General features: G+C 38.3%; 1 protein-coding gene across 1 annotated transcript in view; it reads right to left on the reverse strand.

Annotated features, from left to right (window-relative positions):
- Positions 1 to 19309, reverse strand: part of CDH26 (cadherin 26) — a 115968-nt gene that overhangs the window by 9607 nt on the left and 87052 nt on the right. The window contains 5 exon segments of the mRNA XM_075176774.1: positions 22 to 90; positions 9979 to 10035; positions 11784 to 11914; positions 11996 to 12217; positions 12683 to 12916. Of these exon segments, the coding sequence (XP_075032875.1) occupies positions 22 to 90; positions 9979 to 10035; positions 11784 to 11914; positions 11996 to 12217; positions 12683 to 12916 (713 nt within the window).

Raw genomic sequence — 19309 nt, forward strand, 5'->3', positions numbered from 1 at the left:
TAGAAGACAGTTAATACTCACATGTTCCCAGGACTGATATTGTGCCTGTGGCATTGTATTAGAGACTGAACGTCCAACTGCAGCCTTACCCTGAAACCAAAATATGTATTAAATCCTTTCATTAGCTAACATTATTTAACATATAAAATAGCCTGGCTGTTTGTCTAGAAAACAATGCCCAAGGAGCTCCACTAGTAAAAATCGGATAATGTCTCCAGCAACCAAAATTACCCTCATATAATAACAACAGACAAGACAAAATGTATGTACAAGTGTGACAACACAATCAGTTTGATAAGATTCCTTCCAATATCTAAAGTTCAGTCTGTGTCTCTAGTTGCTCCTTTATCTCCTCACATGATATTGTCCCTGCCCCACCCCCCACTCAACCCCATACATGCCCCCTCCCTCTTCACCGTACATGCGCCCGTCCATCAACATAATACATTCCCCCTCTCCCTCATCACAGTATATGCCTTTCCGCACTCCCTCATCACAGTAAATGCTCCGGTTCCCCCCAATCACAGTAAATGTTCCCCTCCCTCCCACCTTCATCCCATCACAGTAAATGTTCCCCATACCCCCATCACAATAAATGTTCCCCTCTCCCCCCATAACAGTAAATGTTCCCTCTCCCCCATCCCATTTCAGTAAATGTTCCTATCCTATCACATTAAATGTTTCCCTCTCCCCTCTCCCTAATCACAGTAAATGTTCCCCTCCCCAATGAAATTAATGCCTAATTAACTTACCTTCTCCTCCACAATGCAACAGTTCCTGGTCACTAATAGACTGGAAGCGCAGAGTGCAGTAATGACGTCACTGCTCCACGCTCCCGGCCTATCAGAGCCTGGGAGCAGCCACATTGCAGAACAGAAGAGGGCCGGTTGATTAGACTAGGGGTCTGGGCCCCTCACAGTTATATTGGCCATACCCCTGATAATATATTTTATATGAAATGTATTGTGCCTTTAAGAATGCTTCACATTTTAATATGCTCAAGGATATATTCTAGAATTTGTAAGAAGTTTGCAGAGAATAGAAGCAGAAGTAAAAATCTGCAAAAGTAGCTAATTACAAATAACCTATTACCTTAAGGCTTTTTGGAAAATTGCACCATAAGGCTAGAGTGTAAGTACAACCGCAGGCTTGTCAGGAAACTGATCTTGTGATTCATCAACTGTTTTTGCACATGAACAAGTTCCTCAAATGTAATATAAATGTTTTAACCTAATATGCATTAAATGAGAGCAGAATTTATACAGAAGAGATAGTGTTGTATATTCTGTTCTCTGATCGATCATAATGCATGTAGGAAGATTTTCTTTGATTGTGTAAAAGTTCAGCATCAATTCACGGATAGCATACATTGGTTCTGACAATTCTTTGGATGTACCCAGCGAGATTGGTAAGTGTCCAAGTGACCCACTGTAAGATTGTCGGATCAGAGAGGGACACAGATGAATAAATCCACATGGTCAGCAATTTTTGCTTTGCGTCTGTGTCTTTCTGCAGTCCGGCCTGGTCTGTGTGTCGCTGTGCCTTGACCATAAAAGCCAATCAGAGGAAAACTTTCATATTCGTTTTGTTGTATGTTTTGCATATTATCTGTTGTTCTTTGAAAATTTGATGGTCAAAGTTTAATGTCATTGCATTGGAATCCATAAGATACACAATTTGATAAGGAATTTGATTCTTTGGGACCCAGATAAGGGTCCAGGTTGTATTAATTGTTGTTTCAAGTCATAAGGTAATTTGACTAGGTCATGAGGTATTTTGATCATGGGTAATAACAATAGTACAGAATCTAATGTTCTAGGAATGCCTTTGGACATAATGGAATATATCCATGGCAAGGAATTTTGTGTAGGAATAGGTGAATTGTTTAAGAAGTTTGGTTTGGCCAAAGAAGGTAGTTTTGATCTAATTATGATAAAGAGTATGTCAAAATATATTGATAAACATAACTTAAGAGAAAAATGTGAAACAGCTGTAAACCATTGAGGAATTGATTTATGAACATGAATGTGCAGAAATGGCAGATGTAAGAGAAAGAATTGACATGTGTGAATGGAGTAACTAGTGTTGCAAGTGGTAATGTGACAATACCAAAATGGGTATTCAGCTCAAACTCCAAGAGATTGTTTGAGGTGCCAGAGAAAAGTTAAGGGATCTGGAAAATTGAAATATATGTGGAAATGTAAATGTAAGACAGGGCTGAATTATTGTAGAGTAAAGAAATGTGTAAAATGTGGAATGCTGCAAAATTAAGGACCCAGATATAGGACCTAATTTAGAGTCGGACGCAAAGTCTGTTTTAGGCGCAAGTGTTAATTGCGTCCAAGATGCAGGCGGATTTGGTGCTTTCTGCACATGCATGATAGTGTTTTTTTGTTGGATGCGCCTAAAACAGACTTTGCGTCCGACTCTAAATAAGGGTCCAGAATGTGTAACTATTGTGACTAGCATTATTTGTATTGTGAATCTGTCCTTAAAATAAGTTAAAAACAAGTTTTACTGAAGAAGTTAGTTGCTGGTCACATGTATAGGAAAAATAGTTTAATGGTTAATTATTTTGAACATTTGCATAAGGCAGACGTCTAACAAAATAACATTCCCTGTAACAGGTACTTGTGATGCTGAAATTCAAAGTCATATAATTTGTGCACTGTAAATGTATGTATATAGGAGAAACATTGTACAGTGTATGTGTGATGATGCGCAGCTGAGAGAATGGAATCTTTCCCCCTTATTCTATGTAAAAGACTTCAGTTTGTGAAGAAAGGAAGGGGGGTTGTGGTTTTGGTTATCTGACAATGTATGTAAAATTGATAAAAAAAAGTTCTTAGCGTATGCTTCAATAATTCAAGAGTAATTTAAATGTTTCCGGAGTTGTAACAAGAAATTGAAGCATAGTATTTGGTTTAATGCTGGGACTTGTAGTTCCACAACTGTAGGCTAGAAGATAGCATTTCATTTTTCTTCCTCTATAAGTGAGGGAGTGAGTATTGTTTTTCTTTTGTTTTAAGATTAAAAAAGTTGTACATTTGTAAATGTAATGCCTGTATTGTTGTAAGCTTTTGAAGAGATGCAAAAAGTTTTAAACTCCGTGGTCCATCACTGCACAAATCAACGGACGGACAAGACTGTAAATAATGTTTAACTAGTGTCAGGAGAAAACAGATCCTGTTTTTGAAGTAGAGAAAAATAATTATCTCTGTGTAATAGAGTAAGGTGGAAGTGAGTATTTACATGCAGATATTACAAACAGTTTTAATCTATTTGAAAATGGCACTGATGAATGTTTTTCATAAATTAGAGGGGTTTGTTATGCCCATAAAGAAATGTTACAAGATAAAATCCCATCTGTGAGCGAGACTTGAACAAGTGAATACATTTATACTTTCAATAGGGAAATCACAGATTCTGAAAATATGTGTGAATGTTTGGTGATTGGGATATTCTGTAGAGAAAATGCTGGGAGATTTGCAGACACAATGCGAGGTGTCTAACGAGAGTTCTCTGATTTGTGAGAGAGACAGTTTTGCTTTTAAAATGACTAAATGTCCGGAACGTTTTGTGAGGGCTGTGTAATGGAATGATTGAGATTCAGGAAGTGATACCGGAGTCATTTAAGGGGGCTGTGCTAGGTGATGATGAGATAGAAGTGGCTTTGAGCATGCACTTAGGTCACGTCATTCTGACAACCCCTGTTTGTAAGATTAGCCACTGCCCCTTTAAGGAAAGCATTTTTTATGACATGGAACGTATAGCGTCACAGTTAAGCTATACAGAGAAACACGTAAATAAGTGTTTAATGAGCAGCCAGGTACTGTACAAAATGTTCACTGGTTACCTGATGGGTTACAGGAGAGTGAGGGAAACACAGTGATAGGGGGTGGAAACACACTGTTTGCCAAATTGTTAAATACCAGAAGCTGACAAAAGTAATAAAAGCAGCAGAAAAATGATTGAAGAACAAAAATGTAAATTAATGACAGAAAAAAAAAGAGTTTGTAGCCTGTTTTGGCACAGCTTAGTTGTGGTTTAACACACAAAGACTGCTATGGCTCAATAAATTATGGCCTATTGTATGCTCTGAGATTCTTTACACTAGCTGCAAATTTCTGCTAGTTGTTTAACCTGTTTGCAGGTACATCTTGGATGCACTGTTCTCACAGAACCAACACACCTCCCAGCTACAGAGAGAGACCCTTCAGATAATCCAGATTGAATTTATCCAACTCTCAATGAGTAGAGGAATGCCACAACAAACATAAGTAAACACTAGAAAGGTTTACGTGATATAGATTCCACTGAGTATGACTATTGTGTTTTAGAAAAAAGACTTAAGACTTTATGAATTATTATCCGTGCTCCTGCATTGGCATTTCTGGATGATAGCAAGTCATTTGCACTCTCACCTGAGCAGGAACAAATGTTTAACCAATTGAAGGCTGATGTAACCTCAGCGCCAACACTGGCTTTGCCAGATTTTAACAAGTTGGTTAATCTGTTTTGTCATGAAATACAGGGACATGCCCAGGGAGTGCTCACACAAGCACATGGATGGAAAGAAAGTCCCATAGCATATTACTCTATGCAGTTAGACCCTGTAATCAGTGCATTAAATCAGTAGACGCGGCTGCACCACTGATGGAAAAAAACAGCCCCCATAGTGAGTTGGGGTTATACAGGTACCACATTCAGTAACAGAAATTCTCAATAATGCACAGAAAAAAACACTTGTCGTCAGCCAGGTTCACTAAGTATGAGGTGGTTTTGCTTACCCCCTCTAATGTCAAATTAAAAAGGTGTGCAACTCTGAACACAGCAACATTATTCTATTGCTGCTGTATTCAAGAGGGGAAAGAAGGGGTACATACTGACACAAGAAGCAGATATTGATAAGACACATAGTGAATGTGACAGTCAGTCACAGCAGCAGCATGACACAGAAAATACATAAACTTTTTATTTTTCTACTGTGCATTCAACTAATGTGATTAGAAAGTGCTGCTATACCTGACCTATCTGAAATCCCTATACCAAATGCTGATTTAGAATTGTTTGTAGATGGTTTCCGATATTATGTTGATGGCACACCATACACAGGGTGTGCAGAACTCATTAGGTCCCTGTTTGCTGCTCTTCAACTGCCTAAGTAACTAGCGGTGATAAAGGTACAGGCACATACTAGGGAACAAACCTCAGAAGCCCAATGTAATGCCCTAGCAGATTCCGCTGCAAAGCAAGCTGAACCCTGTGAGCGTAAATTTTGTGGCCTATCCCCAATCCTAGACATAAGAGATACTCATAAATATCAAGAAAAAGCCCCAATTGTTGTAAAGCAGGCCTGGAAAATGCTGGGGGCAGAGGAACAAGGACATGAATGGCGGTTGCAGGATCGCAATTGTTTGCCAAAAGCATTGTACCTAGTGATGCCACAAGCCCTACATGAAAAGGTCCATGTGTCCAAGGACACCATGTTAAAGGACCTGGAATGAAACTGGGTGGCTCCTGGATTTGCACAAGGATATGTATCTCGATGTGCTTTACACAATCCTGGTAAGACTGTAAAAGTCCCCTTCAAAAGTACCCCACAGAGTCTGTACCCTTTCCCAAGGCTGCAGATTGACTTCATACAGTTGCCAAAAATAGCTGGCTATGAGTATGTCCTTGTGTGCACTGCACTTACTTAGTCACTGAGTGGAGGTGTTGCCTTGTAGAACAGCAACCAACAAAGCAATGGCAAAGAAAAAAATTCAAAGTAGTATGTCGATATAGGGTTCCAGAAGGGTTTGAGAATGACAGAGGTACCCATTTTATGGGAAGGAACTACAGCAGGTATCAGAAGAAGTGGGTATCACATCAGCACTACAACCCCCCGAAGTAGTGGGTGGGTAGAAAGGCTGAATGGTGCATTAAAATTAAAAATGAAGAAACTAATGGCATAAACAGAAAACAATTGACTAACATCCACCGCTAGGTGTTCTCTTCCATTCCAGATCCAAACCAGGATCCTAACACTTATCTGTAGGAACCTGGAGATTGGATTGTTATAAAGAAAACGTGAGAAAAGTTCTTGAAACCAGGTTTGAAGGAACATACCAGATTTTATTGACGACTCCCACTGCAGTAAAGGTGCAAGGAACAGACACCTGGATACACGCTTCGCACTGCAAGATCTTCAGACAAGGGGAGTCTGAGTAAAATGTATAAGTACAAGCTGCTTAAAGGTCCAAGGAACTCCAGAGAGTGGTGTTCAATGATATTAGCAGGAGGTATATTGATTGCAAGTTATTTTCTTTTGTTGTGGGCTGTAGTCGCTTATTGGTTTACAAAAGAAAGCCAGGTCTGGAAAAACCAGACTCACGCCAATAGTAGTGTAGAGATTATTATACATAATGAGAAAAAATTCCAATATGAAAGTTCAACTCAAACACATAAAGGAAAGAGCAACCCATGACTGTAGGTGTTTACCTCCAATACAGAAATGTATTTCTGATTTTTGTGGACATCCTCCTGAAACAAGGTGTATTAGATGGTGCCAGAGCCCCACTAACAAAGAGCCCAGTGTTGCATCTTTTTCATTAATGACACAGATGACCCAGAGTAAATAATTGGTGAACACTTACAAGAAATAAGAGACATGAAATATACATTTTTAAAGGAGCACACTGGAGATGCTTATCTAGAAGGATGGTTTATATGACTGAACCTGACCAATTGGTTCAAGGGTATAGGATTATGGATATATATATATATATATATATATATATATATATATATATATATACACACACTAATAAAACTGATGATGTGGCTTATCAACAAGTGTATTAAAGCTAAGTGTTTCTCTTCCAGAAAAATTATAGCCACCAGTCTTCACTGCCGTACTGTACACCCCATTAAAGAAGTGCGCTTTGTGTGGAACCCTAAGCACCACTTCCATTTGTAAACAATGCAGATGCCAAGAACCACTTTCATGGAGTCCACATGAATATTACTGATGATGGACCTACTCAAATGAAGATATACAGCACAATGGACAATCCTTCCTATTGTGAAACAAGTGACATATAACACTTGCAGAGCGCACAGTGTATTTTCTACTTCTCTTTCCTTTTTGCTTTCCCATGAAATCCATAGTTAGGGTGAGATTCTATTTGGTACGGCCACTAGGCTTGAATGAATCTATAAGATTCCATTGTACAGGCACATACTAGGGAACAAACCTAATTATATCGTGAAGTAAGGTTTATACAGGAGCCAAATAGGACTACAGGCAGGGTATAGTTTAGAGGTTCTAAATTAAAAGGTGAATCAAAAGAAGGGAATGATAATATATTTTATATAAAATGTAGTGTACCTTTAAGAATGCTTCACATTTTAATATGCTCAGGGATATATTCTAGAATTTGTAAGAAGTTTGCAGAGAATAGAAGCAGAAGTAAAAATCTGCAGAAGTAGCCAATTACAAATAACTTACTACCTCAAGGCTTTTTGGAAAATTGCACCATAAGGCTAGAGTGCAAGTACAACCGAAACTGATCTTGTGATTCATCAACTGTTATTGCACATGAACAAGTTCCTCAAAAGTACTATAAATGCTTTAACCTAATATGCATTACAGGAGAGCAGAATTTATACAGAAGAGATAGTGTTCTGTATATTCTGTTCTCTGATCGAACATAATGCATGCATGCAGGGAGATTTCCTTTGTTTGTGTATAAGCTCGACATCAATCCATGGATAGCATACGTTGGATTTGACACCCCAAAGTCCCTGTTACTCCAACCCTGTTCTCACTAACGTAAGCACACAAGTGGACAGGTCACTGTCCCCGATAAGATCAGCGCACTCATCTGCTAAAATAATCTGTGCTAATGTGAACATTCCAATGATCTCATTGGCTTTGATACATACCCATTAATATCTGAGATCAGCAGTGGTGCTGTGGTATTGTGAACTGTATGATCTAATGCATACATGTTAGCCTGGCTCACTTCATATCTCCTTGAGGGGCAACTTGAAGCATGTTGAAGGCCACATATGCAGACCTCCAGTCTTCAATGGGGAGGAGGGAGAGAGGGCCCAATGCACTCCCTCCTTCTCCATGTATGCCGCTTGGCCTCCCTGCACTGATGCGGAAGTCGGCTGCTTCCCTTTTGATAAGATCGGGAGCAGCCGGCTGGGTGCCGCAGTTTAAGGCTCTACAGGTTGCCCACCACTATCAAAGTTGGTTATAACCGGATGTGCAGTAGATGAACAATGAAAATGATTGGTGCTCAGGCCCTAGTCAAAAGTTTCTGTATAAACGCAGAAGTACACACACAGAGAATTCAATCTATGAACAAATGAGTGTCCCAATTCATAAATCCAATAGATTGTGTTGAAAACAATGTATGTATTAATTAATTGGAAGTTACAAATAAGATTCTCCAAAAGGAGAATGACTGTTTTTATTTTATGGTCAGTTTTATTTTATACATGCATGGCAACTAGAAAAATAAACTTTATCCAATTCCTCTTTCTCTTATAATGTAAACTTTTACCTGATAAGGTCTATTAACATGAAACTTTTAATCTTGAAAAAACAAATACATGGTTTTAACATTTTTATGCCACAGTCTATTGGATTTCTGAATTGGATGGCTTATTAATAATGAAAGCAAATGCTGTGCTGTGTTACCCATCCCAACTTTTGAGCAAATGCACTATTTATGTGGGTTAACACATAAACTCATGGCCGCATCAGCAGGGCTGCTGTCCGATGGGCAGACCAGAATCAAGACTTGTTGAGTGCAGATTGGTTGGACTTTGAAGTGACAATTCATTATTTCCACCACATGCATTTTCAGGTGTAGATATAAAGCTAGAAACAGGCTGATTTCCAGGGGTAGTTCCAATGACCAAGGAAGGGAGCATGCACTTTAAAATTGTGCAACTAAAAAAAATGTATCTCTATTTTTTTCAGTTTGTAAATGAGCCTTACTGAATTCTGTTTACTTACCAGAGCTTACTACACAACATTTTGGATCATTCACTGATATTCATATGCAGATTTTTTTTTTTTACCATTAGAAACTATTGTTTATCCTGCATCTCTACTAATAATATTGTTTTTCTATAAACAGGATTTTATAGAATTTATTACAATTGAATCACTTGCAAATGAATCCATCATTTAAGTGATATGACAAGATTAGTACCATCTCCCAACCTAATGGTGTGCTCTGTACAGGGCTGACCATGCCTAGCACAAGTACGAGTCTTTTACGTTGCATTTGTTGCTTACAATTTTTAAAATGGCATGTTGTGTTCACCCCTGACAAGTCCTACCCTTTCCAGTTAAACCCTGTCTCTCTTCTAACAGATTGACAGGGGGCTACTGTTTATATAGTTTTTTTAAATATTTCCTCTCTTCCTCCTTATAGAGAGCATTACCACCTATAGGTTAAGTAGCTATTACATTACACTGTAATGACATTTAATACAATATTTTTCAATGCTTCTTCTTTTTAATGATTTAACACTGTGCAATGCATGTCCTTTTATTTATGTCACTAGTCAGACAGGAATGAATAAATATATTTCCATAGAGTATCTCCCCTGCAGAGGCGGAACTAGCAAGCTCTCTGCGCTGATCCATGAAGGTGGAAAGGAAGGAACCTGGGTGCCGGACGCTCTGCATCTGCCATGCAGCGGCGCCATTATCTCCACGGAACCCGGTGCATGGCACCTGCCGCACCAATGGTAGTTCCGCCACTGCTCCCCTGTGTAACCCTCATTCACTCATGACACCAACAATAAAAAGACATTATTTTTGCATTATTTTGGTGAAAAAATGTTTCTCTAAATAGAGAGCATATTCTGAAAACATTAGCCATATATTATAAAAATAATTATCTAGCAATATAACAAGCTAGGATTTGCTGTAAATAATGGGATTTTACAGAGATTATATAGTGTTACCTTTGAGATAAGTTCAATGTTTCCATTTCCGTTGCTGATGACAGTAGCCGGGCTTGCCTGGTGATACATTACATAATTAATACTGCACTTATTATAAGGTGTAGACCTCATGTAGAATAAATATCTCTTTTTAAACAAATTAGTTTCATGACAGAAACTATTGACATAGGTTACCACTGAAAATCACTTTTTTTCTGAAACATAGTGGTCAGAAATGTACATTGTATTATGTAAAGGGTTTAAGTGTACCCATCATCTAACATTAGTGGAGGCGGCAATTTTGTGGATTCAACAAATACTCATGAGAATGCAGCTTAGTAGGAACTAGTGACATTGCTGTGGCAGTCATTAGCTCCCTTCCCCTTGCCCAAACAGTGAGTCCTGTGGAACCTTCTTCCTCTGCGCTTTAAGGGTCCTTGAAGACATAGGGCCGCAAAAAAAGCAGGGCCACAGTGTTTACCAAACCGTTTCCTCCTATCATAATTTCTGGCCACCAACTCAATGATATCAGCACAATGATTAATGGAGCCGTACTTTGGAAGTTGACAGCTAAATCACCTTAATGATGGGAGTAGAAGGCAGGCCGACATAGCGATCTGCTCTAGACTGCTTCAAATGAGGTCTTGCTTTGTAAGGGATTGATTTCTGCAGGGATCTCAACAGCACAGAGGAAGGGGGTTCCCAGAGTTGGGTCCGCACATTACAAGTAAAGGAGAGCAATAGTGTGGGTCCTGGTCTTTAACATGTTGCAGTTGAAGGTGGGTTCAGTATTTAAAAGAAAGCTGAGGAAATGGTGTGGGTTACTTCCCATAGAAACATATGGGGCCTGATTCACCAAAGCACCTATCTGCCAAATTTGAGCGCATTGCAAGCAACATCACTCTGCGCATGCCGAGAACCGGGCCATATGCCAGTAAACGCATGCCATGTCGGCTTCATCTTCATATGCAAGAGACACTTAATACAGCCTACAATTTCTCAGAGGGAAGTTGGCAGGGAAGGGGCATTTGGCCTGCCAAACTTAAGAGCACGCAACCATTGGTGCGGCAGTTACCATGCACCCGGACCCATGGAGGTACTGGGGCCCCAGTTCCCTCCTCTCCACCTCCCTGCACCGGGGCCCACAACTTGCTAGTTCCGCCTTAGCTCTGGGCATCTCAAAGTCACTTCTTTTCTGCCGTATCTCTTGCTCCAGGTACAGGGTTAGTCATCAGTGATGATGACAGTCTTGTATGCATGCTATAACATGTGTTTGCAATGAGGAGCAACTGTAAAAATGTATATTATGTTCAGCAGACATTAAGAACATCCTAAAAAATGTATTTCATGGGGAAAAAATGAAAAAAAAAAAACACTTTTTTTTTTTACTGTTTTATCATTAATGCCTATATTAATAACATGTGACATTAATTCAATAGTTTTTATTTTCTGTGTGTTCTTTTACGAATTTATAATCCAAATAGATATATGATGTATCCTGCAGTGTCTTCTGTAGTAGAGAACAACAGACCTACCCTGAATTCATCAACGCATGTATCTTCAGATCTGTTTCTTGTTAAAATTGGGTGCGCGCAGAGACAATTTACGTTCGTTTTAAAACAAACGCACGTTGCGCTCAGTATGCGTGCCTTGATGAATCAGGCCTATGATATTTAAATCATATCTTTTTTTATCACTTTAATTTAAAATAAGCTACAAGAAAATCTCCATTTAAGAATTAGATGAAAATATTAGGTAGGATGATACCTTACTGGACTGAAATAAATATAAACTATAAACAAATAAAAATAATTAATGAAACCTACGTGAGACAGCGCACTTCCTCCCTCCTCATTATACTGGATCAGGGTTTGATTGCCCTCATCATTTGCCATTATGTTTCTTTGTTTCTTTCCTCCCGAGCCACAGAGAAAACACATGAGCAAGCACAAAGCCACTATTAAAAGATTTAAGAAGAATATCAGAGGTCAAGCACCATCCAGACGACAAAGCAGACAACTGAACATGTTATACTTACATAGCAACAAGAACAGCACTCCAAATATAACCCCAATGGCCCCTCCACCCATCTTGCGTGATGCAGGCTTCAACTTTTCACAAGTGATTCCATCTGGACAGTTGCACACCAACAAATTCAGGACTTGTTGGCTAGAAGAGCCCTGCCTGTCATAAATGTTCAGGGGAATAGAGTAGTTCCCCCTCAAGAGACTTTGCAACGGTAAGATCTCAACAGAATAACCTGAAAAAACAATTCCAAACTTACTTAGGTCAATCATAAAATTTGACTGCTGTTTTGTCCCTTTTCAATCCTAAATTTTAAAGTATTTATTAAAAAAATTAAATGGTTGGTTTCACCAAAAATATTTATTTCACCCATTACATTAGTCAGTTATATTTATAGTAATATCTATGTTAAAATTTAGAAGTCAAATAAATTAAAATTAAACATCTATCATATTTTTGTGGATAATTTCTTCCATGAATGCCTTTTTATTTTTTTTCCATTGGTCTCATACTTCTACCTGGTATCTCGTTCCTAATGCAGTAGCAGTTTATGCAAATGAAACTAGTTAGGGATAACAGGTCTAAAATATATTATGGCACCCATATGCAGCAACCACTGAGTACTATAAAAGCTGAGAATAGTCCACAGCATTTACACAATCATTTACAAACTTCAGATTTGACATAAATTCAGACTAACCAGAGTTTTGCCTGATTTGCCAACTATTCTTCATACTTTTGGGCTGATCTGGGACTTCAAATGTAAATGGTCCAGAGAACGGATCCAAGTCTTTGTCTATTGCCTCAACAGTAAACGACTTTGGATCTTGTTTCTCACATCTCTCCAGGTACGGTGTGACCAGTTGTGGAGTGTTGTCATTGACATCAGACAGGTAGATAAGTATTGTACCAGTTCCAGTTCCTGGAGGTTCACCTAGTGAAATAAGGATTGTGGTTAAAGCAAGGAAATCAGTTGTCCTAAAATGGGCAAATGTTTTTTTTTTAAAAATAAAATAATAAGATTACACAGGTAGTCTGAGAGGGCATTGCATGCCTCTTCGGAAGCTGAAAGTGTACTTGCCCATCCACTTTACATAAAAAGTCTTAAGAATACCACTACTGTGATCCACTGCTGTCCCCTTCACAAAATTAAAGCTGCATTACAACCTATTACTAATAAGCTTATTCCCCTTCCCTAAGCCCCAGGAGCTCCTGCAAGAGTGATTCAATTCGCAGCCCCGGTCAAAAATTGGGGCTCTGATGCTGCTGCAGAGTTTGGGTGAGAGCAGAGCCAGCGTATCACAGTAAGAGTGGCATGAGGGCTCTGCGCTTAGCGTGGCATCCCACCATAAAATCATTTTCAGTTTGGGTTCCACCCCTCTTAGTCTCTGAGTCCCCACTCTGAACAGAGCAGGGATCAGAGTAGGCACCTGGGTATGGGGGGCAGCGCATGCATGTATACAACAGAGAACAGTGTCTTAAAAGTGTTATTAATAAATACAAAAATACATTCTCCATGTATAATGTATATAAAATGTATAAGCACTCCTACATACATTGCACTTTATAAATCCAGTTAAAAAAAGCTTCTTTCCTGCAGAAAACCAACTGACCAATAAGAAATCAAAATAGATAGCCGCAACTTAACATAATATAATCAGGATGCTAATAAATGAAGCATTAGTAGCTGGAGGTGTCAGCAGGGCCTGATTAAGGGTTCAGACATCCCCTCGCCTTCCACTGTACAAAGTCTCCAGCCTTTACAATGAGGATACGCCATGATTAAAACTTTACTACATTTTTCATTCATGTTTCCTTTTTACAAATATTTGATTATAATTTAAAATGAATTTCAGTTTACACCTCTCCCTGTCCAATTTTGCACCCCCAACACTCTTGCGCCCTCCAAAAGCCTTGTACTCTGGGCTGCAGCCTAGTCAGGCCCTGGGTGTCAGTATGCAAACAGCCAATCAGAAGCAGCTAGATAGTGCCGCTGGTGTCATTATCATCTCATATCTTTATACCAGGCATCCGGTACCCACAACAGATATGCCTCCTAAGAAGTGGGAGGATGCTATACTTACGTGTATACACCCTTACTGTACTTAACTAACGATTACCCACCTCTGTTCCATCTCTCCATGTTTAGGGGGCTACAAGTCTAAAATATGCACAAATCTATATATGGATGCATTGTGGTGTACATGCGTAGTATGGAAATAAGTATATTTGCACAAAAACTGACAAATGTCCACCTTTAAATGAGGTCCCATGTGTGTGCATAATCTCTTTTTGATTCTTACAGGGGTATTCAATTGTCCGCGTATTCGCGTAATATATCGCGAATACGCGGAACCGCGGACATCGCAAAAAATCAACTTCCCGGAAATGACGGTATTCAATTGTAATACCTAACCCAGCCCCTTATCGCGTAATATCCGACTTGTACGAAGTGTTTTTTTTTTTTTTACCCTTTTCCCGCCGTTCGCGATTTCCCGCCCACATTTCTATTAAAAAAAAAAACAATGTTTTGCAAAGTGCCATTTTGCAGAGATTTCGATGCTGGTGGCTGATTCCTGAGACCCTCTGGTTTTGTGAGCTTCTGGATTGTACTTTTGCATCTTTATATACCTTTATTCATTATTTTCACATTATTTACATTGCATTACATTATATTTTGCATTACATTTTGCATTACATTATAGTAAGTTATATTTTTACACAGTACTAACACCACACACTAAATCAAACACTACACAACACCACACATTTTATTTAATAGCAGACATCAATATACTGCATACAGAAAAAGTGTGCAATAATCACAATTAAATAAAAGTTTAGTTACTTTTTAGTTCCAGCATTACTTTTATTTATTTCAGCTACATAGCAGCTACATAGCATACATATATCAGTATGTCTAGGGAGCATAGGGAAAATCTTTCTGAACAGGTACACCTGGATGAAGAAGATATCAGCAGTGGAGAAGAGTGGCAGCATGAAACAGAAGAAAGAGAGCGAGCACAAGAAAGAAGAAGACAGAGATTCCTTAAAAAAGTGGCTTCCAGACCCTCGCAGCAATCTACAGTGGCTGAAGAAGATGATGGTGATGATCCTGAGGAAGGTGGTAGTAACATCACCAGAGCACCTCGTTTCTCTGAGCAGCAGAACAACATCCTGGTGGACACGATAGTAACTAACTATGATGTTCTTTATGGTAAACGGGCACATGTCACAAGTCATCAGCAGAGGAACCAGATCTGGCGTCAGATCTCTGACAAGGTGACTTCTTGTGGGCAAGTTCCAAAATCTATTGAGCATTGCAGGAAACGTTTCCGGGACTGTAAGCGGATTGTAAAGAAGAAGATGGCTGCATCCAAGAGGCATGCAAAAGGAACTGGTGGTGGGAAACCTGCAAATATCACCATGAAACCCTGGGAAGTGAGGCTGTCTGAGGTCCTGGATCCTGTACTCGTGGAAGGTGTGGAAGGTGCTGTGGACACAGAGGAACCTTCAACATATTTATCAGAAGGTATGTATATATGTTTATATGTATGAGGAAGTGTAAATTAAATTTTTTTTATTTTTTATTAATTATTTAAATAATTTTAATTTTAACACTGTTAAATTTAATTGTAGAGCCAACTTCCAAACGGCCATCTAAGAAAAGCTCAAAAGGACGTCCTGACACAGCTGCCAGCCAAGTTGGTAAGTGTTTTTTGTTTGAATATATTTTACCAGTCACACACATGTACACACACACACATACATACAAACACACACATACCAACACACACACACACACACACACACACACACACACACACACACACATATCTCATGTCTAAAATATATTCTCAAACGAAAATCATATGTTATCATTGCCCATGGTTATTGTTACTGTACATTTGTGTTGTTTGTATTCCAAATTTATTTTACAATGTACACACAGCTGTCGATTGAAATTTGTATACATACAAAGCAATATGTAGATGAACCCCACCTTGACAATAATAACATAGGATTTTGGTGTGTGTATATCATGCAGCCCAAACTTTTTTCAATGTAAATCAAATATATTTATAGTTTTTATATGCACACATTCTCAATCAACACTGTTTTATGTATACTCATTTCTCTTTATCACCTCATCCTCAGGGACCCCATCAAGTAACCGACGTGTGCGGTACAGACGGGGCCGTGGGACCCGAACCCTTGCATCAAGTAATGGAGCCACAGCATTCTCTCCCTCACTTGCAGCCACATGCACATCTACATTCTCCTCTATTTCCAAAGTATTTCTTTCCTCTCCCTCAACAAGCAAACCAGCATGTGCACATTCATCAATACATGCTGCATACATAAACTGCCAAACGTTTGTTGAAAATGGCTCCATTACTAATGCCTTTGTAAATTTCTTATAAAAAAATATAAAAAAATAAATAAATTTAAGTATTAATTAAAGTATTAATTAACTATTATTATTATTATTATTATTATTATTATTATTATTAATTAACTACCTAGCAGTATAAATACTGCTAGATATTAAACTATTAACAGTTTTATAGAAATATAAATCATTAACTATAAATACTGCTAGATATTAAACTATTAACAGTTTTTAACTATAAATAATGCTAGATATTAACAATTTTATAGAAATAAAAAACCTTAACTATCTGCTAGATATAGATATACAAAACCAAACAGTTGTCTCAGTCTCCTCTTTAATATTTTCTCTCAGGTCAGTTGAATGAGAAATGAAACTAATGTTTTTAATTTTAATCCAGTGGACTATACCATTTGCTTTTTTCTAAAGGGGGTGTATTTAAATATCATTTTACAAACTTTTTTATTTTCATGGGATTAAAGTTATTTTTATTACACAATTATCAAGTTAGAGAAGTTTAATGAGTATAATATTATCAAAAAAGCCCCATATTAAAATAAGTTTGGACATTAAAGGAATCATTAACGCTTTTAAAAGACCTTCAATGGTGCGATCGAAAAAATGACTAAACGCGATTTTGTTGGACATGCGTTAAAGCGAAAATTTACAATTGAATAGCCTGCCTGCACTTGTTCTATGGGCTTGGTAAGATTTTGCGTAACATGTTTATTTCCGACTTAAACGCGTAAAATAAGGGGAATTGAATTGTGTGCACTCTATGCTAACGCGAAAACGCGTTAAATATTATCGGAATCGCGAAATCAAGGCTAATTGAATACCCCCCTTAGACTAGAGCACAAAAGCAACTAGACCATTATGCACAATATTCATTATTATGCACACCAATATTCCCTTTCTCAAAATAAACATGGAATGTATAGCTGTTTGCTGCATTGTCAAACCTTAAACAAAAGCACTTGGGTGGCCTAACAACATAGAGAAAATGGCTTTAGCACTTGTAAGTCCTGGGTCCTACATTTGTAAATGAACCAATTAACCTCAGTTTAAGGGGATGTAGACACCTCTTCTTCTCTCTTTCCTGACAGAAATACAAACACAGCAAACCGTTTTAGCAGTTCACAGCTTTTGTGCTAGGCCCTTTATTATAGGGAGAATAGCTCTTTCTCTGGTGAAAACGGGGATGGCGAAGTCAAAGCGCAGGCCTTAATCCAATCAAAATGGTGTGGCAAGACCTGAAGTGGTGTGTTCATGCCACACCCCTGAGATGAAGTTCCTTAAGGTGGAATGGGCCAAAATTATTCCAAGGCAATGTGTGGACTGATGAACAATTACCATAAATGGCTGCTCAAGGGTGTCACACCACTTACTGAAAACATACTCTTTCGACAAAGAAATTTAATGTTGGAACATTTTGATCAATAAATGAAAAAGTATATACTTGTGTGCGTGATTTATTAGGTTATCTTCATCTATTTTATTAAATTATTGAAAATCTGAACACATTTAAGGTCAAATTTATGCAGATATTCTGCAAATTCTAAAGGGTTCACATATTTTCTAGCACCACTGTACAGTTTTAACATGGAGCCTGGTTTAAATTGGAAGTGCATTATTATCTAAAATATATGACAAGGTGCAAAATTGACACACTGTGCATGCGCACATGTTCCATCTAGGGATGTGCACCGGCGACTTTTGAGGTCTCGTGTTTTGTGTTTTGGATCCGGATTTTCGTTATTTTTGAGGTTCGGATTTGTCTCGCAAAACACTTGACGAAAGGTCTCGGTTCGGATTTAAGGTATTGGATTCGGATTTTTTTTGAAAAAAACTTAAAAAGTTTAAAAATCAAGTTTTTGGGCTTATTTTCACTCCTAGGCTATTATTAACCTCAATAACATTCAATAACAAGCATTTCCACTAATTTACAGTGTATTCTGAATCTGAACACCTCACAATATAGTTATTAGTCCAAAACGTTGCAACAAGGTATCTTTCTGGACTGCGTAGAGGAGTGGGTCACCACAATATATATTAAAAACCCTGAACTTTTATGATTCGCACCAATAATTGTACCTGGACTGCGTAGAGGAGTGGGTCACCACAATATATTAAAAACCCTGAACTTTTATGAATCGCACCAATAAATGTACCTGGACTGCGTAGAGGAGTGGGTCACCACAATATATATAATAAGAAAACCATCAACTGGTTTGATTCGCACCAATAAATGTACCTGGACTGCGTAGAGGAGTGGGTCACCACAATATATTAAAAACCCTGAACTTTTATGAATCGCACCAATAAATGTACTTGGACTGCGTAGAGGAGTGGGTCACCACAATATATTAAAAACCCTGAACTTTTATGAATCGCACCAATAAATGTACCTGGACTGCGTAGAGGAGTGGGTCACCACAATATATATAATAAGAAAACCATCAACTTGTTTGATTCACACCAATAAATGTACCTGGACTGCGTAGAGGAGTGGGTCACCACAATATATTAAAAACCCTGAACTTTTATGAATCGCACCAATAAATGTACCTGGACTGCGTAGAGGAGTGGGTCACCACAATATATTAAAAACCCTGAACTTTTATGAATCGCACCAATAAATGTACCTGGACTGCGTAGAGGAGTGGGTCACCACAATATATATAATAAGAAAACCATCAACTTGTTTGATTCGCACCAATAAATGTACCTGGACTGCGTAGAGGAGTGGGTCACCACAATATATTAAAAACCCTGAACTTTTATGAATCGCACCAATAAATGTACCTGGACTGCGTAGAGGAGTGGGTCACCACAATATCTTAAAAACCCTGAACTTTTATGAATCGCACCAATAAATGTACCTGGACTGCGTAGAGGAGTGGGTCACCACAATATATATAATAAGAAAACCAT

This window comes from Mixophyes fleayi, chromosome 6, assembly GCF_038048845.1.
Source record: "Mixophyes fleayi isolate aMixFle1 chromosome 6, aMixFle1.hap1, whole genome shotgun sequence".
In the NCBI taxonomy this organism is placed as follows: domain Eukaryota; kingdom Metazoa; phylum Chordata; class Amphibia; order Anura; family Limnodynastidae; genus Mixophyes; species Mixophyes fleayi.